The following is a 26,131-nucleotide window of genomic DNA, read 5'->3' as shown; positions in this document are numbered from 1 at the left end:
AGGGAAATTCTCTAATTTTTAACCATTAAAAGGGCACCAAGGTGAGCACTTTGTCAAACTTTGTCTACGTACACTGTATCAACATGGGGACATTTTCAAATTTTGTTAATTAAGAGGGCATGAAAGATGACACCTTTTCAAATTTTGTCCACAGACAGGGCACCAACGTGGGCACTTTGCCAGGTTTTGTTTACTTACAAGGCAACAAATAGCCCTAGTCAAATATTGTCTATTTAGAGGGCACCAAAGAGGGCACTTGGTCTCATTTTAAACTATTAAGATGGTATCGAGAGGGCACTTTGTTAAGTTTTGTGTACATAAAGGGCACCACAATGGGTACTTTGTCAAACCATGTATATTTAAAGGGCACTAAAGTTGGCACTTTGTCAGGTTTTGTCTACTTACAATGCACCAAAAAGAGTACTTTGTCAAATTTTGGTCTTTTTGGGGGGAACAAAGCAGGCTTTTGTCAAATTTCTCTATCTACAAAGCACCAAAGAGGATATTCTTTACATTTTTTGTTACTTACATGGTTATCCAAGAGGGCATCTCTTCATAGCTTTCCAGCATAAGGGCATCCAAAAGGGGCACTTTTGCAGTGTCTTTTTTAACATTTGGGCACCAATCCCTCTGCTGAGTCCACCTGTGAATGAAAGTGTAATTAATTAGAAAGTGCTAGGAACACCGGTGTGCTTCTTGCTATTACATTTATGTCTTAGTTTGAAAGGGAAATTGTAGTATCATAAGAGAAACAAAAGGCACAGAGAAAGTTAAGTATAAAACTTAGGCCTATGTGTGGGAATTGGAGCGTTGCACACACTCAACCACAAGAGGGCGCCATTCCTCCACTGTAACCCAGGCACAGGGGGTTTCCCTCCGGTCTAGGTAGTTCCTAGCATCCCTCTTTACGCCCACCAGTAGGGGAACTGAAAAATGAAGTGAGGAGAAAAAAAAAAGAGGAGCCGTGGTGTGACATTTTCTCCGGGTGTCCGCCGCAGGGATCCAGGCGCTGAGAGCCCTGGGGCTTTGAACACACGGACCACTGAGGCTTGTTCTGCAGTCCAAACCAGCAGACTGATCCAAGAGCAAGAACTCTAAAAGGACCGAGGAGAGCTCCCTGCATGAATCCCATCTGACAGCAAGTGAGTGTGTTGCCTGTTGTTGGTGTTGCTTTCTTTCATCCTGTCTTTAACGCAGTCCAATCTCTCCCAGTGGTCATTGAGGAGATAATCTGCATTGATTAGTGGCTGGCTGGCTGGGCTCCTTTACTTCACACAAATGCGTCAAAATTGGCCCTATGTGGAGGAGTGCGTGGACACGCATACTGTGACTGTGTATAAAGATACAATACAGCAGACAGTAATACTGACATGTCATGTAAGTCACTATTTTGTTAAATCTCTAGAGAAATCTCAGGCTAAAACCACGGACTGCCTGCTGTTATTGTTCCAATTATTCTATTCACTGGCCTACTTTCTCAAATGTCTCTGTTCAAACACGAGTATTTTAATAGAAAACATGGGAAAGTTAATTATACAAGTGTGCCCAAAGAGTCATTTCCTCACTAAGAGGGATTTCAAGTCATGAGAATGAAATTAAAAAGCAGGATAATGCTAAGACATTACAGCAGAATGATGAAGATTAGCTACAAAACTCATTTAAGCGGATGAAAAAGTTATTTTAGGGTCTGATTCACCTCAGAGAACCTTTAACAAAGAGAAGAGATTTTCACAATAATAGTCAAATAAAAGATTAACGCAATAGAAGAAGAGGCCAGAGGAATAAAATGAGAACTGACACAAGCTGATGCTTGAAAGATCCTTTATGTGCAATTAGATGGCTTTAATTCTTTATACGCTGAACAATACCTGGTAATTTACCCTGGCTCTGGTTTAATTTAATTTAATTTATTAGTTTAATGAATTCGCCCACTTTATGATGAAGCTGGCACCAGTTTCCCCACTGGTGTTTAAGCCAATTAACTGCCACTATCTTCTTCATCCTCTCTGCTCCACTGCTCCGCTGACATCCTTCATTAGGATTGGCTGCAGGTGTGATCCTGCACGCGCAAACCCGAGCTAATTATTTTAAAATTATCCGGGGGTTTGAACACGAATTAAACGGTCCTTGTTTGATACGAATTACTGGAATAAAAGGACCAAAGCGCAGCTCGGAGCCGAGCCGATCCGTGCTGGGCCAGGCTGTTCACCCCAGAGGATGGTACAGTAAATACAGGAGGAATGTTGATCAGCTAGTTGCACACTCGGGGGTTTGATCGGCAGTGATGCTCGAATTATGAGCGCGCGGACCGATGAGTAGACTGCACCTGCAATAACACCGAGCAGCACGCGGGCTGTCGACTGTAAATTAACGGATATGCTCGAGCGGATTGTGGCTTGTTTTAGAAATGTTTTTCTATGAGCACTTACAGCATTAAAACTTCTGGTGCTGGTCCATGTGAGGACAGAGTCACTTTCAAAGTTTCAAGTAACAAAAACAACTAAAAATGTCAAGCTTTTAAAATGCTTGAGTCTAAATATGTCGATACTAATCTAAGTAATGACAACTACACAAGGCCGACCATAGGGGGGGTTAAAGGGGAGAGATTTCTGGGGCCCAGCCAAACTGGGGGGGCCCATGTAGGTCTAAAATTATGGCTCATAGTCTAGTTAATCTGCGATAACTGTATTTTATAGTATACACGTTTTAAAAACACTCTTATCAGAGCAACAAATGTTTGATTTATTCATTTATGCTGTAGTATATAGCCTTCTTCCAAATGTAATCCCCTTTTCTCAAGACAAGTGAAATGGGTTAAAAGAAAAGGTGATAAAATTGGATGGAAAGGTGGCAAAATTGGGTCACTTTAAACCAAAATTGGTTTAAAGTGGCAAAAACAGATATAAAAAGTGGAGAAAAGGGTTAAAAGTGACAAAAATGGCCAGAAAAGAAGGTGAAATAGGATCATAAAGTGGCGAACATTTGTCAATAGTGCCAACATGTGCCTTAAGTGGCAAAATGGATCAACAGAGGCAGAAAAAGTCAGAAAATGGCAAGAATGGGTTAAAACTGGCAGGAAAGTGGAGAAAAGGCTTAATAGTGGCAAAAAAGCTAAAATAACAGGGGAAATTGGCACAGATTATTCAAAGTGACAAAAACATGCAGAAAAAGTGGAGACAAAAAAATGTTGCTTTAAGAATGGGTTAACAGAGAGTCAGGGCAGTGATCTCAAACATGGATTAAAATGGGCAAAAACGGTCAGATAAAATTGTTAAAAGTGACGAAAAATGATCCAAAAATGGCAAAAATGGGCAAAAAGGTAGTGGAATAGGGTCATAAAGTAGAAAATGGGTTAATAGCACCAAAATGTGTTTGAAGTGGCCAAACAGGCAAAAAGATAGAAAGAAAAGTGGCTCAAACGTGAGAAAGTGTGCAAAATTGATGAAACTTGGCACCAAGACTAGCACCAATGCTCCTGATCCAACACAGAGACACTGATACTATCAATAAATCACATCTGTGATTCTCCGGGATTGTCAGCGGCCCAGCCAAATCCGTAGGCAGGCATGCTGCAATAACAAAACATGGCTGTTTCACTTCACAAGTGAATATGGCATTGTAGCGCTGACCTCTCCATGCGCTTTTACGCATAGACACTCTGCTATTGCCGATTACCTAGCACACTAACAGAGGGATATAAAATCATATGCATGCAATCAATGAGTGGATGTGCTACTGTCATGTCCTCTCCATCTCAGGATTCCAAAAATGACTATAGCTTAATGCCACGTTTCTAATTATATATTCAGAAAAGTGAACATTTTTGCAGCATTGACGCACAGGCTAATAAATCCAATATGTGTCAGACTATTATTAGGATTAATAAGTTACAACATTCAGCATCTGCCTCTTGTTTCTGCGGGCCCCGGAGCCCCGCCAGGTCTACTCTGTTCCAACAGGTTCAACGTTGTGTTCTCATTACGACCTCCATATGGCTGCCTGTGAACACAGCGAGCCATGGGGCATTTTAGAGCAGGCAGCACAGTGAGAATCAGTCCGTAAAGCGGCGGAGGTATTTGTTGTAAAAGTGAGACCAGTTGTGTTGTTTGAAGGAGGGGGAGAGGCTTGAACAGAATAGCAGTCTTGGTTAAGTGTTCATTTACGTTTACGCGTTGTTTTGGCTGCGGGGATGAACTTTACGCATCACCAAAACGCAGGTAAAAATGTGGATTTAAGATAGGAAAACGCACAGAGAGGCTTTTGGGTTGCACCCTCTCTCTCCCTCTCTTACTCACACTCGCTCACTCTCTCTCCTCTCGCGCATACACGGTTGGGAAAATCTGGGTTTGATTTTAATGGGGAGTAGCCTACTCGGGGCACGCTTTACAACCCATGGATGTACTGGACGGTTTTCAGTTGGTTTGAGCTGCGGGAGCGAGTGGGTGCAGAGGTCCATCTCTTGGTGTCTCCTCACTTTCAAGAGTGTTACAGCGTTTATTTTTTTTTCCTTTTCTACCTTGAGGCGAGCGTAAAAGCACGAGACTCTTCGGCGTCTTCAGGGGACGATTTCTGACTGAAGGAAGTCTCAAAGCACATTTTTGTGGATGTCAGGGGACGTCCTTTTAAACTCCGAGACTGCACGACTTCAGGGTAAGTTTATAAGTTGTAGATGAACACTTTGACTTTTCCAGTGTTTCTGTGCATGTCAGGTTTGAATTTTACGCACCGTCTATTCTAGTAGAAGAAAGCAAGTGACTCACTGCGCTCGCGCTGACAGGGGACGTCTATTACCTGCCATTTGTTTCAAATGAGGACGATGACTGTCATTACTTTATTATAGGCTGTGGTCGCGCGACTTTAAGTAGGTGTTTGGGTCGCTGAATCAGCGGGGCGCGCTGGATCAGAGAGGCGGACACGGCAGGCAGGTGTCACCCTCCTCGGTTTACAGCTGGCCCGTGGGTCCGAGCGAAAAGAGAGAAGAAAAAACAGCTCGTGCCGAGAATTTAATACAAGGTACAAGAGGTGAGCTATGAAGCCTGTGTGCTTTAATAGCGGCTTGGAATCGGAGCCAAGCGCGAGTGCCAAAGCAAGCAGCGCGCTTCTCGGTTCCCGTCTTCCTCGGCACTCAACTCGCCAAGTCTCCCAATATGTTTGTCACTTCTAATATTTTCCCTTTTCCTTGCCCTGCCACCACGTGCGTTTTTAAAAATATTAGTGTAAAACAAAATAATTCTTCATCACTGAAGTGTGATGTTAATGGACTTTGTTGGGCGAAGACGTTTTTTCTCTCCAAAGAGCAAAAAACTTAAAAAATGAGTTAAATCCACGTGCTTTATTGGGGATTAAAGTGATTATGAGCTTGATTTGACACTGAAGCTCATTGTGGCCAAGGTGTGACAGGAAACAATAGCCTCTCTCAACAATGAGGCGAGCTCCTCCCTTTTCAAGCTCATCCTCTCTGTGCCCACAAGCAGCAACAAGCCTGGAAATGAAAGCAAGAGTCCCATACAGATTGCTTATCTTAACTGCTCCAATAGACTTAAAGTATGCCCCTATTGCACCCTGAAACAGTGTCAGCCACTTGACCTACTTCTCACTCTCACCACAAATGACTGGAAAGAGTCCACAAAGAAGAAGGCCTCTGAAGCCTCACTGAGGTCAGAGAGGATCTAAAACTGAAGGAATCTGGAGAAGTATGGTGACCCTCATGTGCACAACTTTTTGCAGATTATTCATTATAATTTAAGAGCATCGCAATCCACTTGCTTCAATAACAGAACAAGGAAGGTACAGCCTGGAGCGGCTGGAGGCACATGATGTGGAAGCTAATCCACAGCAACATAGAGCAGATTTTACTCACTCTTGTGTGTGGTACTTTTAAGAACAAGTGAAAAGGGATTGTGATGGAGAAAACTGCAGAAACACAAGCAGAGTTTATCATAATACTCTTTAGCTGCAGTCCATGTTTCTGTTTCTGATTTTACTTGGTGTGATTTCCTCTTTGGGTCTTTTTTGGGTCATCTTTTTTGAACATTTTCAAGAATGACTGCGGGCGTATTTGAAAGCTCAGCTTAACCCTCAAGTCAGGAATCGGACTGATCAGCTTTCTCATCACAGCTGTTCGTCACTTGCACCGGATTTCACAGCAAATCTGACCTCCTGCATTTTTACGAATGCTTGATCAGACTTAAGATTTGATTCTATGCGAAATAAGACATTATTTCTTTTCCTTCCTGCATGTTTTATTTGTACATAGCGAGATTAAAATGTGTTAAATTCACTCTCACTCTAGACAGGAGAGTAAAGACAAAGTACCATCGTCTGCTCACTTAAGCAGCTGTGTGTTTTCTTTCTGAGTGACAAATTGTGTGTGCATTTACCTTTCCTGTTAGAATACCTGTCATTCGTCAGCATGACACCCAAGATGTGTCTCTCGCTGTGGGAAGATCATCCAGGGGCAAAGACTCACATGCTTCATCCTGCCACTCCCAGCACCCTGCTATTCCAGCATGTGTCAGCCACACACTTCCTCCAGATGCAGAGGGGTGTGTTAGTGTGAGGTCTGCATATGTGTCCATTGAATACCTATCTCTTTGTTTATGTGACCTGGAAACAAGGGATATATTTTTAATGTAAAGATGGAAAACGTATAAAAATAACTGTCTTTTTGACCCTTGAAAGTGGATTAGCAATGGACTGAATGTTTGTTTGGCTATTCCATTGCATGTCAATTAAGGTCGACTAATCTCACTGACAGTTGTACAGCATAGGAGAAAACTTTTGTAGAAACAGGCCACTGCCTTGACTTCAACCTGTTTTCTGCTAGCGGGCTGAGCCATTATAAAAGTGTTCTCCCAAGATGAATGATGGTTTAAATAGCAGCTTTTTTCTCACTGATATTAGTATATGACAGCAGTGTTCCTAAACCTTAACTTAATTATAATTTTGGATCAAACTTTGTCCTTAAAGCTTGTATAAGGAATTTGCTTATATTGATCTTGGAAAAGCGATGCCTAAATTCTTTCTCTGAAGCTGTTCTTTACATTCCTATATTGACAGAAATAAATTAAGCTTTCTTTCAGTCACATTTATCATTAATTATTTTATATTTGAAAGGGAAATTGCACAATAATTAATCAGTGGGCTATTACACACCTCATCTGACACCTGCTCAATGACAATTAATGTTGCAAAGATGATAGATTGGCCAGATTCTATAGCCGTCATCAGGCAGATCTATCTCGCAAAGCTCCAAGCTGAAATGATTGTGCCCTGTCTGAGAACAGCCCGGGACAATTAGTGTTATTTATGGAGAAGGAGGCAGAAGCTACAGACAGGGTTTAGTTGTAATGAAGCTGATAGCAATGGCTGCTGCTGGTGTGGGTTTTGCTCAGATGTAGCGATAGTATAAGGGCAGTTTTATCATAGCTGGACCACATTTCTTAAAGAGAGCAAAGAACTGCACTGAAAGCTTTTCATCATGAAAAAAGTGTTTTCCTGACCTGCTTTAGAATGAGTTTGCAGTCTTAACGGGTGGGGTTTAGATGTGCTAAGCTGGTACATACAGCTATACCTATAGTATAAACACAGTTTTATCAGAACTGGGCCACATCTTTATTAAGACGAGCAACAAGCAACACTGAAAGCTTCTCTTGGCAGAGAGGATGATTTGCACTTCTCCCAAACGGCCTCTGCATGAGTTTAATCCGCCATTCATAAACTATGGCTGCAATGTCAAGCTCAAGTTACTAATGGAGCTGTGCATGCCTGATTTTGTCTTGCCACTCTGATTGACCCTTGATGACTGTGACGGAACAATTTTCCAATCACTTTCCAAGAATTTTTTTGAAAAGTTCTGCTCTTCCCAATGGGAGGTTTCCCGGATGAATGTTTCATCTAGCCACGCAATTGATATATGAAACAGTCTATTTGGCATGTCAGGTTAAATGGCAATAGTTTCTGGTATTAAAAATCAAAACATTTAAATACTTGCAGTTGTTGCTCATGGCCATTTTTGCATTTGCAGTACAGACAAATTTAATAGTGTTAAGTTCACTTTGTTTTGTAACCTGCTAAAAAAAATCCACATAGGAGCTTTAACCCTAAAAATGTTGTCATTTTATATTTAGACCGGGTATTACCCAAACTAAACTGAAAAGATCTCAAGGGAGGCTTTGTCTGCTCTGAGGTTGTCAAATGTTATGTCATCTGATTCAGCTACAGATTTTGAGTTGCACGCATCATTTGAATGTTGCACCAACTTTCAGTTGCATCATGTGTCATTTGTGTGTACAGAGGGATATGACGGTGAAGCCACGACCTGACTACGACCTGACAAGCTGCTCCCGCCTGGTTGAATGGATTTCTGACGTTTGATATTTTGGTCGTATGACTACACACACTCCCATAGTGAAAGTAGAACCTCGAGCAGAATCCTTAACTTTGGGGTGTTTTTTACCTTTGTGAACTGTCAGACAGCATCTTAAATCATCCTGACAACACCAGGAATGACTTTCTAATGGGGATGGGGGGGCTCAGCTTTTCTTGGATACAAGTAAGGGAGGCCCCAGAGAAAAACATTTGGAACCACTACCATTGAGTGTAGAGAGTATTGGTTGAAGCTTGAACAGGCCTTTTCAAATCAATACTCTGCACAGTGGCCACCAAATTAAAATCACGGTCTATAACTTTCAGTTAGCCTGGAAACAGGCAAAGAATCAGAGCTCAGGTAGGCCTTAAGCCTCCTACAACAGCTACGCAGTGCTTGTTTGTAGTCATATCAGCCAATCTCTGACTAATTTGTAACTTGTATCCTTTTTTTTTTTTTAAGTTCACCTCCAAAAAGAATATAATTGGAGCCAAATCTGCAAGCTAGTTCAGGCAGACACTTGCAAGATCTCCAGTCTCTCCCTTTGCTGTACAATTGCCAGCTCTGCCTTGAGTCAGTACTGTGCTTTTGCTTTAAACCCACCTCCACCCCAGCATCCACCTGTAGGCCCCAACGTGAGGGTCTGAGATGTTATTCCATTCACTCTTCCAATTCTGTATGTACAATAAATCTGTGAAGAGTGATGTGGTTGAAGCTTCATGCTAAACACAAAGGTGTAATGCTGCTGTAATTAATGAACTATTGCAATGTAGAGTAGACTAACTGAGTGATTCCTTTCAAACGGTTTATTGAACCAGGCAGTAAACATGTTCTTTTGGCTTGTAAAATTCTGCATTTTAACATGAGGTATGCATGTGACTTCTGGTGCTTCTGCAGCCAGCCTCAAGTAGACAATGGAGACACTACAGTTCTCACAGTTGTTAACTTCAGAAGTTACCGCTTGGATTATACTAGCACAGCACTAAGCAACATTAAGCAAAGCTACATGGCATTATACATGATCGATCTGTCAGTTTCTGTGATAGTTGTCACTGAAGTCAGTCTGTAGAAGCTCAGTTTGAACTTTAATTGTGTTGCAGTGGTCCACTGTGATTAACTCTACGGCTGGCAGTGAAGTTAGCAGCTCAACAGGAGATTCACCTTTTTGAACACAGCAGGACTCACACTTAAACTTTCTGACTGGGATGAAATGTAATGTTTTTTACAAAAAAAAAAAAAAGACAAAGAAGGTGTAAAAATGTGAGTCACAGTAACACAGGACTCATGAAAAACAGAAAGATATAAAGATGGCAGAGGGCAGAGCAATCAGGCATGATCCAACCCTAACTTGTTATTCAATCTGGACTAGTCGGAAGTAGTTTTGACATCAATGAAGCCAAGGAAACATGTTTCTTTCTCTTGACCGTGATCTCTAGGTGTACATTGCTGTTGTTTGAGAATCATCAGAGGTGAAGATGAGAAGAAAAGGGTGTTGTCTTATGAGTCATACGCTCTGGAATCCTCTACCTTCATGTGTGATTGTAAACTTAATTGGGAATTAAAACGGTCAACAACATGTGTGCTTTAAGTGTAATGTACGAAATCCCTGCGAGTATTCTAAGCACTTAATAAAATGATTTGTGGTTTGTCCCCCCTGAGAGTTCAAAGTGGGTCGTTGCTTTCGGCTGTGGGGTAGAGGTTGCTCTTGTGCAATGGAAAAAAAGTTACTGTTTTCCTGCTAAGGGGGCTTTTTTGGGAAAACCGCGACTCTGCCTACCGCAGCCAGCCTTCAAAGAGCTTTGAAAGAGCACTCACCTCACCTCTCCTTAAATCCTTCCATCCCTCCAAACGAGCGACTTCCTCTCATGTACAGGAACACCTCACCTGCCTCTTCCTGACCGCCGCCGCCGTCCAACCACTCAGCTGCTGCGCTGTGGTCAGGGTTACGCTCGGGTCCATGGGAAATGTTCAATCAAGAGGCCTGCAGTCCACCCACACTCACACACTTTAACAGCCCTCTTTGGCAGCTTTAACCTCTCAGCATTTTTCCCTTCATCGTTTCTAACACTGCTGTATGGCCTTCATCCAGTGACAGACTCTGAGAGGGAATCTCATCACAGGCCTCTGGATGTCTCCTCTTTTTTTCTCAGGCTCATCTTGACGGCACATGTAGGGGAATATTTCTTACATTTGAAAGGAGATCACAGTTTGACATAGGAAGCTATAAATTTTTGAACTCTTATCTCTCCTCTCCGAAGTCCATCATTATGTCAGATAAAAATCCCAGACAGGGCACAACTTTATCCTCTTTCCCTCCAAAGTTCACAGCCATATATTATATCTGCAAATTACTTACAGAGAACTGAAGCCTTTTGGAGCCTGTTACGATGTGCTCACACATAGACTACACAAAATTCCTGAAAATATCCTGAAATTCTTGGACCAAGTTCTATGTGTGAATTAAAACAGTCAAAACTGTCCCCCAAACTTTTCCCAGACTTGCTCCTGCCAGCCGTCTAGTACAAGTTCCACGTAAAGTCAAGATAAATCGACACGTGACAGGTTTGACTGACATGCACAGACACAGAAGTCAGAATGAGACAGGTTCTCACCCTAGTATGCTAATTTCAACCAATCCGGTGACAGTATCCACTTACTATAGCCTTGCAAAGACAATGGATTGACCAGATTCCGTGTCTGTCATCAAGCTGAGCCATCTTGCAATCTGAAACGTTTGTGCCAGGTCTGGGATTGGACCTGACCAATCAGAATCATTTGAGAATAAGGCTGTAGCTAAGGGCGGGGTTTAGGTGTAGTGGAAGCTGGTAATACTGGCTGCCGTCAGTGTAGCAGTTAGCTCAGAAGTAGCCACAGCAGCAGTTTTATCCAAACTAGGCCATATTCCTTCAATAAAACAAGAGCAAAGACTTGCACAGAAAGGTATTTGTGGCAGGAAAGATGTGGCAGTTACAGTTTAGCTGTATTGCAAGCCAGTCGCAGACTGCCATCAGTAAAGCTATTAGCACAAAATTTTGTTTTAAGGATTAATTTTGGGGCTTTTTTTTGTCTTTAGTAGAGAGAGAGAGGACAGTGGATAGAGCCAGAAACAGGGATAGAAGAATGGGGAATGGCATGTGGTAAAAGTGCCACTGGCCATACTTGAACCCATGCTGCCTGCATACTTGGGTAAAGACCTAATCACTAGGCCATCTGCGCCCTGCTCGGGCAGTCAGAACTGGACAGCATTTCTTTATAAAAAGAGGAGCAAAGAGCCACACTGGAAGCTTTTCTTGGTGGGGAACATGCTTTTGCATTTTTCCTGACTGGCCTAGGCATGAGTTTTATTCATGAACAAGTGCCACCGTTAAACCTCTGAGAGCGACAGGCCACGGTAGCCTCTCTAGCGAGCCTGAATTTGGGTGAATTTCTGGTTGTTTAAAGACTGAGTTCACGATAACTCAGACATTGAATGCCTTTTAATCAGTTTTTTAATCCATTGTAAATCGTTTCTTTGGCTAGCTTAGCATTATCCACCATGTTACGTTTCCAAAACAGATGTCACGTGGGCTGTGACAACCAATGGCAGGCTGTTCCATTGTCCCATCATGGTTTGCAGAACAGCGAATATGTAAACACATAGACACTAAAGGAGACAGCCTGAGCAGATTATAGTGGAGGAAAAAAAGAGACAGTCTGAGATATGTCACTGCAGACAGGAACTGTTTTGAATAATTGCTCATAATCAGCCACTGTCCGATTGACTAAAAAAACTACTACTTTAAGTAGGGCTGCAACTAATGATTATTTTAATAAGTGACTAACAGATATGATTTTAAAAGTCTGACAGCCCACTGCTATCCTCTTAATCCCGTCATGTCTAATATCCAAAAACAAAACTCAGTTTTTACTGCAGAGAACCATTTTTTGGTTGCCGACATCTCATCATAACAGTCAAGGGAAAACAGTCATTGATAATAAACATTTCTCCTCATAATTTCTGTTAATCAAAAGATCATTAACATTGAAGTGATAGGTTGAGTGAAACTGTCTCTATGTGATGTTGCAGCACTAATTTTAAGGTGGGAAGTAGCTTATAATTGCTTTTATTGTCATGTGGTTTAAATTAAAAATGATTCTTGGTGTTGGTTGGTAGAGCAGAAGCCCATGCACAGAGGCTGGAGTCCTCAACGCACTGGTCTAAAGCTCAAACTCCAATTCTGGTGGTGCTTGCATGTAAGAGATCTGAACCCTGTATTCCTTTGAGCATTGCACCTAAAACACTTAGAGAATATCTGTGTGAAACAGAAAGGCTTTTATTATCTCCAGATCTTAATTTTTGGTCTCTTGCCCCTCACAGATTAACCCTGTTTAACCCTGAGTCTGGTGAGTCATTTTTGCCCTGAACTTTCTGCCTCCTCATGTCCGCTCCCTCCCATTTTCTCACCAAAAACACTGACCTCACAGAACACTTCATTAACAGAAAAATACCCCACAACTTGTCCTATCAGCATTTTTCTTCTGCTTTTGTATATACATGCATTAATAGTGAGAACAAGTAGCTTAGCACAGCTTCCTGCCTGTGAATCTGTGAGAACTGGTCTGACCTCACATCCCACCTCACACTGTCTGTCTTCTCTTCTCCTGGTCGGTTCTGGATCAGGTTCTGTTGATTCAAAGAACCACTGTCGGACTTAGGGCCAGCCGTGTGGGCTGGGCCACAGAAGCTGCTGCATTCCTTCGCTGGGCGTTCTGTCTTTCTCCCTGCAGTGTCTCTTTCTGCCAGATGCAAAGATGGAAAGGCAGAGATTATTCCACAAACATGATTAGTGGGATTTTTTTTGATCTGCCTGTGTTGTTATAAGCAAACAAGAATCTGATTGCACTAATTCTTGATGTATCAGCAGACAGGTGATTATGTACAGTTATTACTTAGTTGAAACCCTCCTTTTGTCTGCCAGTAAAGATTTGAATATCATCCGGCGTGTATTCAGCCATAGACAGACTCACAGGCAGCCTCGGAGCAGATGTAAGCAGGCTTTAAAAATTTGTCAGTGATCCCCCTGCTAATGATGCGCTCAGCTGTGAGAGCTGACCCCCTCCTGCCCTCAGCCCTCCTCCCCTCCTCCTCAATCCCTAATGAATGCCAGCGAGGAACCCCGAGTAGCCCACACCCCCTTACTCACCAGTCCCACACGCAAACTCACACTCACACCAAAGCTTACACAAACAGCAGGATCGTCGTCACCACCATGGAGACGGCTATCATCAAGTGGAAATCAAGCCACCAGTGTGACCCCTGTTACCTGAGGCCTGTCAGTCATGTTGATTCATCTCGACATGTTTGTTTACATATTAAATAAGTGTGTGTACAGAAACAGATGGTAAGAATGTAGTAATGAGGCAATTACGTAATCCATGGATTGAGTTTATTGAAACATTTTCCTCCAAAATTGATTGCTAAAATCAGAATCAGGTTTAAAGCCAAGTGGGCTTACATATACAAGGAATTTGTCTGGCAATGAGTCTTTCACATTGCTGCAAAGGAATTTTGGCCAAAGCATCCCAATCAGATTTAAGGCCAGATTTTGACTCAGCCACGCCAAACCTTCATTTTTTAAAGCTGTTCAGAATTGGACTTGCTGGTGTGTTTAGGATCATTTGGGACTTTTCCATTACATTGAGCATCTTGGCTCTACTTGGTTTGCCTCAGAACAGCAGGTCAGTGCAGCAGGAGGATTTGCTTTTCCTTTACAAACAAGCTACCCTTTTGAGGGTGCGTCGAGAGCTGATGACTGGTGTGTGAGTCAATGACGTTAAATAGCTGTACTTGAGTTAGAATTGTTTTGTTCTACCAGAAAAAGATAAAGAAGAACTGTTAGGTTTAGCTGTCCACTCGCATCATGCCTGTCTATGCTGTTGTCCTGACGAACCACTGTGAAGTCACCATGGTGCACTTGGAGGCAGGCATGTTTGAGTGGAAAGCCCCAATTGTCCTGCAGCATAACCCAAGTGCACTTGAGCTTGAGGTCATGACCTAATAGCTGGACATTCTCATTCTGGATTTTCTGGTAGAGAGCAGTATTCATGGTTCCATCATGTATGGCAACTCATCCAGGTCCTGAAGCAGCCAGCAGCCCCAGACCATCACAATATCTCCACCATGTTTGAGTGTTGGTATGCTGTTGTTTTTGAAATGCTGTGCTAGTTTTACACCAGATGTAATGGGACATACTCCTTTCAAAAAGTTCAATTTTGTCTCGTCAGTCCACAGAATATTTTCTCAAAAGTCTTGGGGATCATCAAGCTGCTTTTGGCAAATGTGAGACGAGCCTTTGTTATTTGGAGCGCTCCTATAGATGCCATTTTTGCCCGGTCTCTTTCTCATTGTGGAATCATGAACACTGACGTTAACTGTGTCAAGTGAGGCCCGCAGGTCTTTAGATGTTGTTCTGGGTTCTTTTGTGACCCCTTGGATGAGTCATTGGTGCGCTGTTGGAGTTTTTCGGTAGGCTGGCCACTCCTGGGAAGGTTCACCACTGTTTCAGGTTTTCACATTTGTGGATAATGGCTCTCACAGTACTTCTCTGGAGTCTTAGAAATGGCTTTGTAACCCTTTCCAGACCAGCACATGTCAAAGACTTTGTTTCTCATCTGCTCTTAAATTACTTTCTATTCAGGTGATTTCTTGTTTTTAGCTTACTTGGGTTGTTTGTATCTCATTACATATTTGAAAACTGACCAAATAAAAGGAAAAAAAATATGCTAAATCATTTATGTGAAAAATTTTTTTGAAGAAACATTTAAATCATTGCATATTATTTTTTATAAAAACTCACATGCATCAGTTTGGATCATTCCTTGTTTGTGATTATTTGTGATCTTAATCCTCCCTCCTAAAAAAAAGTCATGTGCGATTCCCAGCTTAGACTTAGAATATCACCTCTCATAGAAATGTTTAGGAAAATGAAAAAGGAAAGAAAAAATTAAAAGAATTGACAATGAAAAGAATCTAGATATGAGCAAACTCAAACCCTGTGTATTCTATGTAGAAAAGGTTTTCTGATGTTGTCGCTGCTCATGCTGTTCTTTTGTATTAACACAATTCATCTCTGCGTAATGATAATGAGAGTGGAGGTGGCCCTGTTGTTAGCCAATTAAAAAGTCCTCCACGGTTCTGGGCAGCCGCTAATAACCCCACCAGGGATTACTGTACAGCAGGCTGCAGGGACAGCAGGACACCAGTTTGGGCCTCAGCGTGTTGTCATCCCAGAGCGCTAACCCAGTAGACCTCCATTCACTCCCAGTCTTAGATGGGGCCACAACGCCAGCTCTCTAGAGCAGCGTGAAAAGCTCCCACAAAGTGGCTCAGCTGTCCTCCTATCTTCACCTCCCATAGCGCCCTCCTCAACACCAAAACCAAATAAAGCCTCTCTGCGACTTCTGTTTTCCTAATCTGTGAACTCTGACAGAGGAGCCCACGCTTGAAAGAGAGACGACTCCACATGAGATGATCACCCAGTGACAGGGAGAAGCTGAAAAAACGTTACTGAAACTAAAAGACCACCCTGTTGTCTTCCTGTTTCTGTCTCTCTCCATGTTCCCCTCTGTTACTTAGCCTTCGTTTTTGATTTAATTCCCCTTCCTCTTGCCCTCCATCATCCACCTTCTCTAATTGGGCTGTCACTGTTTGATTAAAATCATTGAATCCAGTCCAGCAGCCAAATGGCCCGAGTAATCTCAACTTTTTATGCAGGAGGGGCTTCCACTCTAAAAGCCTCATATTTTTCATATTGTGCCCATAATACTAATGAGGATATTATTTAACACTGTGGTAGCTAGACCACCGGGGATCACTGCACGCCGCCACAAGTACATTTTCCTTGTCATTAATCCAAAAAGGAATGCTGCAGTGATAAAGTGGCCAGGCAGTTTGTATTTGTCACTGCACGGTGAGCAGCCATTCACTTGGAAGTGGCTTTGTTGCCACAAGAGCTATTTGTCTCTGAACAAACCAGATGGTGGTAGGTTTGTATGCTAGAGGTTCTCCCAGCTTTAAATCTTCATTATGTGGTTTCATTAAAAGTACTATGGGTGCGCTAACTTTTGTTACTGAGAGCCTCATACAGAAAAACATAAAATAACAGGGCAACTCTGATAAAGCTTTCCTTTAGAGTGGTAAAGTTCAGAAAACCAATCTAATGTTGGCTAAGAAATGCTTTGTAAACAAATATGCTTCAATTGCATCATGTATCTCGTCCTTAGAACAGTGGTCTGCAGAGGCAGGCGTCTTAACTTAAACTGTCTGGAACTTTATAAAATGGATGGAGCAATATGCTTGTAAATCAGACTTTGAGACGGTAGCAAATGGCAGAATTCATTCTTTTCAGGGGGTTATAAATTGAGATATCATAATTTTGCTTGTCCATTTCTTTACCATTTACACTGTTGTCACAGTTTAGTCATGAAATAAAGCATGACAGTGAATACGTTGTTTGCAATCATGTGATCCCGAATGTCAGATGGGGGTAGGAAGTGAGGGACAGCTGTTAAGAATGAAAGGGAATGGAGTAAAGTTAGTACTTTACAGCTCTAATTGGACCTGCATGCTGCAATTATCATCAAAACATGTCCACATACATTGAGTGTGATCCCTATACTTTACAAAAAAGTATTTTTTTCCACAGTTTTACTGATTTACCAGGTGTGGAGGCAAATTATTCAGTCCAGCAGACCTCCTAGTGTCCAGTGATGTCTAGCCAGATGAAGGGAGACAAGAGGATTGAGTAATCTTGTACTAAGCTAAGAGGCTAGCCTTGCCCCTTTAACATGTTAAAAAAAAAAAAAAAAAATCTTTATTTTGTAGCAAACGTGCTTTTAATGGAAACAGTGTTATACTGTCCACTGTTCACAAACAACAGCTCTTTAATGTTAGCCAAGGTAGCAGCTTCTGTTTGAGTGCCAGTTTTCTTTCCTCCGTTTTTGTTACTTAATCCACATTTAGAAAGCAAAACTTTTACCAAATGTAAAGCCATTTGGGATCTAAACAGCCAGTTCCACTGAGCTTAGCTAAATAACCTGGATCTCTTAAAAGAGATTGATTAACCGTCACAATGAGACATCAGCTTAGGAAATACAGGCAAGAACAGAGTTTAACATGCTAAACCATGGCAAAACTGTACTGAACCAAACCAGATCACTTTGTGGAAATGGATAATACACAATCATGTGAAACTGCTTGTCCCGGCTTTAGATGTAGGTTTTTTAAAATCCTGCCTGCTCCAGTTTCTTCACAAGTTTATTTTTACCTTCTTTTTATGTCTCAATATTTCACTACTTTGTGAAATACTTTTACAAGGCATAGTTGTAAAGAGCTCAAAACGTGGCCTTTGTGGTAGTGTAGAAATCACTTCCTGCCCCCCACTGGGAGTTCTCTGCTGCTCCATGATGCCTTCTGCAAAGTTTGTGGTGTAATTTCACCCTCTGACTGCTAGTTGGCGGCAGGCACCGCCAGCTGGCAGCAAGCAGTTGACTCTCCCTCTCCTCCTCTACTTAGACAAGGAGATCACGCAAGACTTCTGGTCTGAGCAAGCCAGTTGCTCATGCTTACTGCTGCAGTGCAGCTTCTGCTGCATTCATAGCAGATATGTGGACTTGTTTTGGCTTCCAAAACATGATCATAATAAACATTAATCATTAAAGATGACACAGACTTCTACAGGAGTCAAACCTGAACATCATAGCGATAGCTTAGCGGCTAACAGCTAACATGAAAGAAGCCCACAGGAGCCACCGCTTATTTTTACTCATGTAACCATAATTACCCAGTCAATACTTTATTTTGTAAGGACCTGCACCGAAATACGATAAAAAAACACACTAGCCCGTCACATCATGCCCTCCTCAGAACACAGTCTATCAGTCTTCCTCCACAAGCACCTTGTCATTACATTAAGACATACAAACTGATGTACCATGAGATGAAAAAGATTTATATTGATTTATTTTTCTACTTTTCTTTTAAAAATCCCGAAAGCATTTGAATTCATTACAACAAATGGGAAAAATCCTCATCTTCAAATTGCACAAAAAAAGTTAAAACTCTAGATGATGCAGGACCACAGGACCATATATTTTAGAATACACCACATATTTTATATTTATGTATTATACATATATTCTGAATACATTTTTATTAATAGCTTAATTCTGTTATATTCCATATTAACTTTAAATAATATCATTGTTATTTATTTATATAAATAAACAAATATACACACCCACACATACACACACAAATATATATATATATATATATATATATTTTTTTTTTTAATGACAAAATATCACAGTATATCGCCTTCTCATACTATCACAATATATTGCAATATATCAATATCGGCACTCCTATATCGAGATATCACCAGATTCTTGCCAATACACACCCCTACCTCTACCCAGAAACATTTTTCGGCTCTTCAGGTGAGACAGCAAGTCCTGGGTCTACCCCTGTGTCTCCTTCCATTTAGACATGCCCAGAAGACCCCTGGTGTAGACAATACTAAAGAGTTTGTAATTGTATTTCACAAACCAAACCTGAAAATGCCACCATTTTCAGGGTGAGCAGCATTTGTGAATGCTATATTTTTATTCTGATAAACCTGGGACATTTTTTACCCTCTGATAAAATTACATTGGCGAGCCGGTCTTTGAATGCAGGAGGAAACATTTTGGAAAATTCAAAGCAAGTGAGCAGGCAAGAGTGATGATGTTTTGTGAGCTACTGGTGTTACTGTGTACTTAAAAGGCTGCATCATACGTGTTTCTGCTTAAAAGTATGCTCCCTACCCTTCTATACAATGATAATTTTACAAGTAGCATTGATGAAGGCAAAAAATATCAGTATAGCGTTGGACTCTGTTCTTTCCTCTGCCACTCCTCTGTTATCCCTGATACATCATGACAGAGAAACTTTTCCACCTTCCCCTCAAGCAGGGAAAGCCTCCCACCATAAAGAGCAAATGTGACCAGAAAAGTCAGTCAGATTTCACCAGCAGCCTGTACTGAAATTTTCAGGAGTGCATTTGTTGAAAAAGGCCTAAAAAACTGACGTAACTCTGTGCACTAAATGTGAAGCCACAGGCAGCAGCATTTCTGTGTAGCATTCAACGTCTTCTTCCAAAGAGAGACTGACATAGGCCTGTTTCTACTTCCACCACATTTAATGAAAGACAATGTCTCCCCCCACTGAGGAGCGTGTGGCTTGTTAAGCACAGTGTCAGCGCTGAAGGCAGAGGATTTTCTTGCTTAAACAGATTGTTATATTTTCAAAGGTCAGCCAGCTACACCACTGTGCTGACATCCTGGCAACGCTTACGGATACAGAGGGATTATGTGGAATTGGCTCGCGTTTTGCTCTTTTACAGCAAAGGAGAGTAAGTCATAGGTTTTTAATAAAGAACATAGTGTTTTGGGACTCTTTCTTAGAATTGTTAACACTTGCTAAAGACAAGCATCTATTTCAGAGGGCACACATAGTGGAATTAAATAGCCTTGTCACTGCTCTCTGTCTCTGTTCAACCTACATGCTCGTCTGCCAGACTCGCCTGACAGCACCAGACCATGGAAGAATCTCCCAGCAGGCCCGGCAGCACAGCTCGCACCATATTTAGTCATCCAAAGTCCAGACACAGACCAATGCTGTCCTCCACCTTAATCTGTTTCTCCCTCCATCTCTGTCACTTTCCCTCTCTCTCCTACTGTTTCCATTCATATCTGTCCCCACTTATCCTCCCTCCAGTCATTTCTGCTTTATCACTGCTCTATCCCTCAATGTTTCTCTTCCCCTTTCTACTGAAAATCATCTTTTCTTGTGTCTGTTCATCCTCATTTCTGGTCCCTTTAGCCTGTCACATATTTTCCAGCTTGGTCTGCATTAATAAAACGTTCTAACTTCCTCTTAAGCCCATGTCAGCCCCCTCATTTTTTTTCTTGTCCCAACCTTTCATAATTTCTAGCCCTTCTTCCTTGCCATTTCCTCTTCCTTTAAAGCTTCCCGCTGTCTTGCTCTCAGTCAAACATGCTTCTGATGGAAGCTGAGCCTGGATGCTAATGAGTTGCTAATTCTATCAGCCGCCTCTCCATGCCCTCCCCAGTGAGTGTCGGGCCTGCCACCTTTACCACGGCCAGGCTTTTGATGGAGTGCCTTGGCTGATGAACTACTGCCTGTGAGCCCACTTTAACCTCCTCGTCCTCAGACACATGCCATTGATCAATGGTCCTATATGTCCTGGCAAGGGCTCACCCTTACTCCAGTCCTTTATGAGCCAAGATTTTCCCTGCAATCCATTTTTTTTATGTCGACTACTGCTAAAGCAGGTTGGCTTATTTATTTTGTGTTCTCTTGAGTGGCTACTTCTGGCTCCAACATTTCAGGATACACAAATTTGTCTCAATTAAAAGTTAAGTGGAAAACACAAAGTTTGGTGGAGATTCTTTGCATTATATACAGTGCATATACAAAGTATTCACCACCTTGGATGTTTGACCCTCTTAGTGATTTTATGAATCAATCATGGCCAATATAATTTGGCTTGTTTGACAAAAAAACAAAAACTTTTTAATGTCAAAGTGATGCCCATTAAATGAAAAAATGCAATGTAAAATAAGTGAATATTCATGCAGTCACTTATTTTAGATTACATACTTTTTATTTAGTTGGCATAACTTTGTAGAAATCTGTTTTGTCAAAGAAAAAGGCCAAATTATATTATCCATGATTGGTTTATAAAGTTATAAATTTATAAAGATTCATTAAAAGGGTAAAACATCCAAGGGGCTGAAAACTCTTTAAAGGCACTGTACAATTCAGTAGCTTTCTTTTTTACCATCTTACCGCTTCGTTTAATTCCCTCACACTTATTTCCTTTAACACCCAATCTGCACTTCAGGAGAGGCTAAACGCCTGGGCTTAAGCACTTGAGCGCACACGAGTGGTCCTATTTACCAAGCCACTGGTCTCTTTTCTTCAGGGTGCTAGCTTTGGACCCGTCTCATAAGAAAAGAGCCAAACTTTTGTTTTCCTGACTCCCCTTAAGTCTCTCTGTCTGCCTTCCCTGCTTGACTGAAGTGGATACAGAGGTTACCTTTTGTTCCACTGAGATGAAGAGGGATGCTGCAGTATGGGAGAGACTGAGGGTAAGGGGAGGTGGGTGTGATTCATGGTAATTTAATAAATACCTCCCAAAGAGGGTTGGGGTGCCTTTCCACCCATCAGCTGTCTGAGAATGGGGCTCTCCTAGGTTTGACACCCAGTGAAGTAAGAGAGGATTAGCGAGAAAAGCCTCAGGCTATATACCTCTTTCTCTATGCTCTACAGCTTTCTCTTTAAGCGCCCCTCTATCTCTCTCTCAAGGACCAAGTGGCTCCCTTCTTCTCACTGTGAGCATTTTAATGATGTCATCCAGGTACCTATCTTGACCCTTGGATTTAAAAAGGCTTGAATGGAGTCCTATACCCTCAGTTCCTCTAATACAAAGTGTAATCTTCAAAAAGCTGTCACTTTGGGTGAATTTTCTGGTTCAGTGAATGAACATAAGGTGGCCTTCTTTTGGGTCAGACTCGTGCTCAACAATAGTGCTGCAATGGTTGAATTCCTGTCGAGTTCCTGCAGAAATCAGTATGATCTCAAATGTTGCGCCTTACCTTCGTATATAGTTTCCCTATAGCAGGATACTCTCTTGAAGCAGTGGTTGGACTGGGGTCACACGCGGTCCACTGCTCTGCAGCATCACCAGGGATTAAAGGGTAACTTCTGCCATGCTGCTCGAGCATGACCGGAAGGCTTGGGCAGTTTTTTCCTGAATGGAAGTTCTGAATGGGAGGCCGGCATTAAAATTCAGGATGCAGTCACTCGCAGCAACTAATGTCTCTCTTTAAATGGTCACATCCTTATTTTTAGGCCCCCTGTCTTACTGTCTTGTTCTCTAACAGGCTTTTAGTCAATGAAAACATTCACTCTTTATGTGCAGTTCAGAAGATATAACTCTTTTTACTTTATAAGTGCAGAGATGATTTGGTTTTGAAGAAGGACTTTTTTATACTGCAGAATATAATCAGTTTCTGTTTAATATCCTTTAATGGTCAAAAAATGTCCATGGCATTGACCTTTCTGTTTGTTTCTCTCTCTTACAGGAAGGGCCAGTCTAAAGTGAGGGGCCACTGAGCTCAGACACTCTCCCTCCATTGACCCAAAACTATACACACACATAGGCGAAATTCAAACACATACAGTCAGAACTGCACAACCACACTCCCATTACACCTGCAGACTTTTTGACACAGAGTCATCTGTGCAATAACTGGGACACAAACTCTCACATAGGCCCTCTGAGCAGGATGAGGGAACCCTGGAGGTGGCTGCTGGGCCTGTGCCTCCTGGCATGCTCAGCCTCCACCCATAGTGCCACCAATCCCTTTGCAGGACAGCAAACCCCTCCGGACCCTTGCTATGATGACACAGGTGCAGCCCGCCGCTGTATACCCGAGTTTATCAACGCGGCCTTTGGCAAGGAAGTGATGGTGTCGAGTGTCTGCGGTCGACCACCATCCCGTTCCTGCAGTGTGGTGGAGCGGAGCGACGATCGACCATCTGTACGCACTTGCCAAATCTGTGACGCAGCTGATCCACGCCGTGCCCACCCTGCCTCCTACCTCACTGACCTCAACTCAGCCCACAACCTCACATGCTGGCAGTCTGAGAATCTGAACACCTCACCATACAACGTGACCCTGACGCTTTCACTGGGCAAAAAGTTTGAGATCACCTATGTTAGCCTGCAGTTCTGCTCACCAAGACCAGAGTCCTTGGCCATTTACAAGAGCATGGACTACGGCAAAACATGGATGCCCTACCAGTTCTACTCTTCACAGTGCAGGCGCATGTACAATCGACCCAACAAAGCAACCATCACCAAGCAAAATGAGCAGGAGGCCCTGTGCACAGATGGCCACACTGACCTCTACCCACTTTCTGGAGGACTCATTGCCTTCAGTACTCTAGACGGCCGACCTTCTGGCAAAGACTTTGACAACAGCCCAGTTCTTCAGGACTGGGTGACTGTCACAGATATTCGAGTGGTCTTCAGCCGGCCCCAGCTACCACGGGAGCTGGCACTGGGGGCTGGAAGCAACAGTGGAGGGAGGGATGATGACCCCACAGCAGTGACATCAACCTTGCCAACTTATTTCTATGCAGTGGGAGACTTCCAGGTGGGAGGGAGGTGTAAATGCAATGGACACGGCTCACGCTGTGTGAAAGATAAAGAAGGAAAACTGGTGTGCGACTGCAAGCACAACACAGAGGGACCCGAATGTGACCGCTGCAAGCCCTTCCACTATGACCGGCCATGGCAGAGGGCCAACGCCCGCGAGGCCAATGAGTGTCTACGTAAGTGAATCCCCATATCTGTTATTCATTGTGTTTAAACATGTTTAACTTAATGTGCTGTTGAAGATGCTGTAGATTTCCATTTCTATTTCTGAGAATATACTGTTAAGACAACAGATTTAGTTTAAAGGGGCAATGGCTCTATGAATTTTGTGTCATATCTCTTGGAACATGAACACAGACATTCTTAGCGATCAAAAAGTAATCATCACTGATCACTGGTTTAACTTAGTTGGTAGAGCAGATGCTTACATATACAGTGCATTTAGAAAGTATTAAGACCCCTTTACTTTTTTTCAAGTTTGTTATATTGCAGCCTGCTGCTACAGTCGAAAATAAATCCTTTTTTTCATTAATTTACTCTCAGAATCCAATAATGACAAAGTCAAAACATATTTTAAACAATTTTTGAACATTTCTCTTGATCATTGCTGAGATGTTTCTCCACCTTGACTGGAGTCTACTCACAGCTGACAATGCATATCAAAGCAAAACCCAAACCATGAGGTCAAAGGAACTTCCTGCAGAGCTCAGAGACCGGACTGTTGCAAGACACGGATCTGGGGAAGGCTGCTGCACTGAAGGCTCCCAGGAGCACAGTGGCCTCCTTAATTATCAAATGGAAGACATTTGGCACAACCAGGACTCCTCCAAAAGCTGGTCATATGGACAAACTAAGCAATCATAGGTGACCGAGAACCTGATGGTCACTCTGACTGAGCTCAAGAGATCCTGTGTGGAGAGTTCCAGAAGGACAACCATTACTGCAGCCCTATACCAGTCTAGGCTTCTGACAGAATGGCTAGATAATAAGTAGAAAATAAAGTAGAAGAAACTGAGACAACTTTAATGGGAAAAAACTGAATGTTTGTAAGAAGAGACAGAAAAAGGGTAAAAAAAAATGTGCGAGAAAGTGGTTAAAAAGGACAAAAAGGGGCAAAAATATTTTAGATCGATTGATTCAATTTTATAATTGTGTCATGCATAAACAATATGCCCAGCCCAAATATACTTACAGGACACTATTATCTTTACAGAAAGACCAGAAACCAAAAGTAGACACTCAATAATATACAGTAGTAGACTAGTTAAACAAACCATCCTGACACTTCTTCCAGGCTTTTGCAACAAAAGAGGCCAACTTATTAAAAGTAAACAACCATTCTTCTTAGAAGTGTGTTAGAAATCAGTTAATGTGTAAGTGGCCAAAAAATGGAAAAAGATCTATCAAATGTGGTTAAAAAAGTGGCAGAGATGGGTTAAAAGTGGCAAAGTAGGGTAAAAAGCAACGAAAAATGGTTTAGAAGTGGGAAAAGAAGTGACAGAAATTGGAGAAAAGTAGCAAAAAGTAGCAAAAATTGGTTCAAAGTGGCAAATAAAGTGGCAAACAAGGCAAAAAGCAGAAAAAATGGTTAAAGGTTGTAAAAAAATAACAGCATTTAGGATTCATAATGAAGGAAAGATTTCAAAATGGTTAAAATGTGTTGCAGACTCCTCAGCTTGCCATCAGACACGAATGTCACATTTAACTCCAGGCACACGTGAACTAGAAAACACTTGAAAATATTGGTTGTTTATTTCCCTCTTGGACAGAGTCATGACCTTTTCACCACCCTTTTCCAGGATATGAGGACAGCAATAAAATGCAGGCCAGCAAACTGAAAATATACACACTCACTCCGGGAAAGAGAGGGGGAGGTAGAAAAGAAGATTTTTAACCATGTTGACCTGTGTTTGACTGTCACAGGGGTAATTAAGAATGTTGCCAGAACTCACCGGATGGGCTGGTGTTTACACAGGTGAGGAGTTCTGGTAGCACGTGGTGGTTGAGCCCGCAACTTTGGCAGCGTCTCTCAAAACACAAGCCCATCCTTTCCTTGCAGCTCCTTCTATTTACCATCCTCTTCAAGGGGAAACAAGCCTACTTTCCATAAAATCATGTTCTCTGGACTTGTCTAGGAAAATACTCTTCGTACAAGCAAGTCTAAACAGTGGATGACAACAACTGGAGTCACTGGCACACCGCTACAGCAAAGTCATCCAAGAATGTTATTTGGCAGTGTTTGCCTTTACCTCAAGACATGCTCTGTGAAAGTCATCCAGACATGCTCTGAAAGCTTGCCAAGGAAAATTAGAGCAATTTCTGTAGCAGTGTTTGTTGATATAAATGGATTACCTTTTTATTGGATCAGGCTTTTATAATGATAACAGGGGTTTTTGATGTGATACTCATCACACTTAGTCATTTCATTAGTGTACATTGCAAAGGTTTTAGGCACATGCTATGCTAGCCAGGAGAAATTCTTCCCTTGTTTGTG

General features: G+C 42.1%; 1 protein-coding gene across 2 annotated transcripts in view; it reads left to right on the top strand.

Moving 5' to 3' along the window:
• Positions 1-993: 993 nt before the first annotated feature.
• Positions 994-26,131, top strand: part of ntn2 (netrin 2) — a 75,486-nt gene continuing 50,348 nt past the window's right edge. Inside the window, exons 1-2 of one of the 2 annotated variants that reach the window (XM_041815785.1) lie at positions 994-1,142; positions 22,559-23,813. In XM_041815785.1, the coding sequence (XP_041671719.1) occupies positions 22,763-23,813 (1,051 nt within the window). In that variant the 5' untranslated portion in view covers positions 994-1,142; positions 22,559-22,762. Of the gene's footprint in view, positions 1,143-4,189; positions 4,651-22,558; positions 23,814-26,131 lie in introns of those variants that run through there. The other variant, XM_041815784.1, reaches the window with a different exon arrangement.

This window comes from Cheilinus undulatus, linkage group 20 (assembly GCF_018320785.1).
Source record: "Cheilinus undulatus linkage group 20, ASM1832078v1, whole genome shotgun sequence".
Classification (NCBI taxonomy): domain Eukaryota; kingdom Metazoa; phylum Chordata; class Actinopteri; order Labriformes; family Labridae; genus Cheilinus; species Cheilinus undulatus.
The sequence above is the reverse complement of the archived record's forward strand: the minus strand, read 5'-3'. Positions and strand labels throughout refer to the sequence as shown.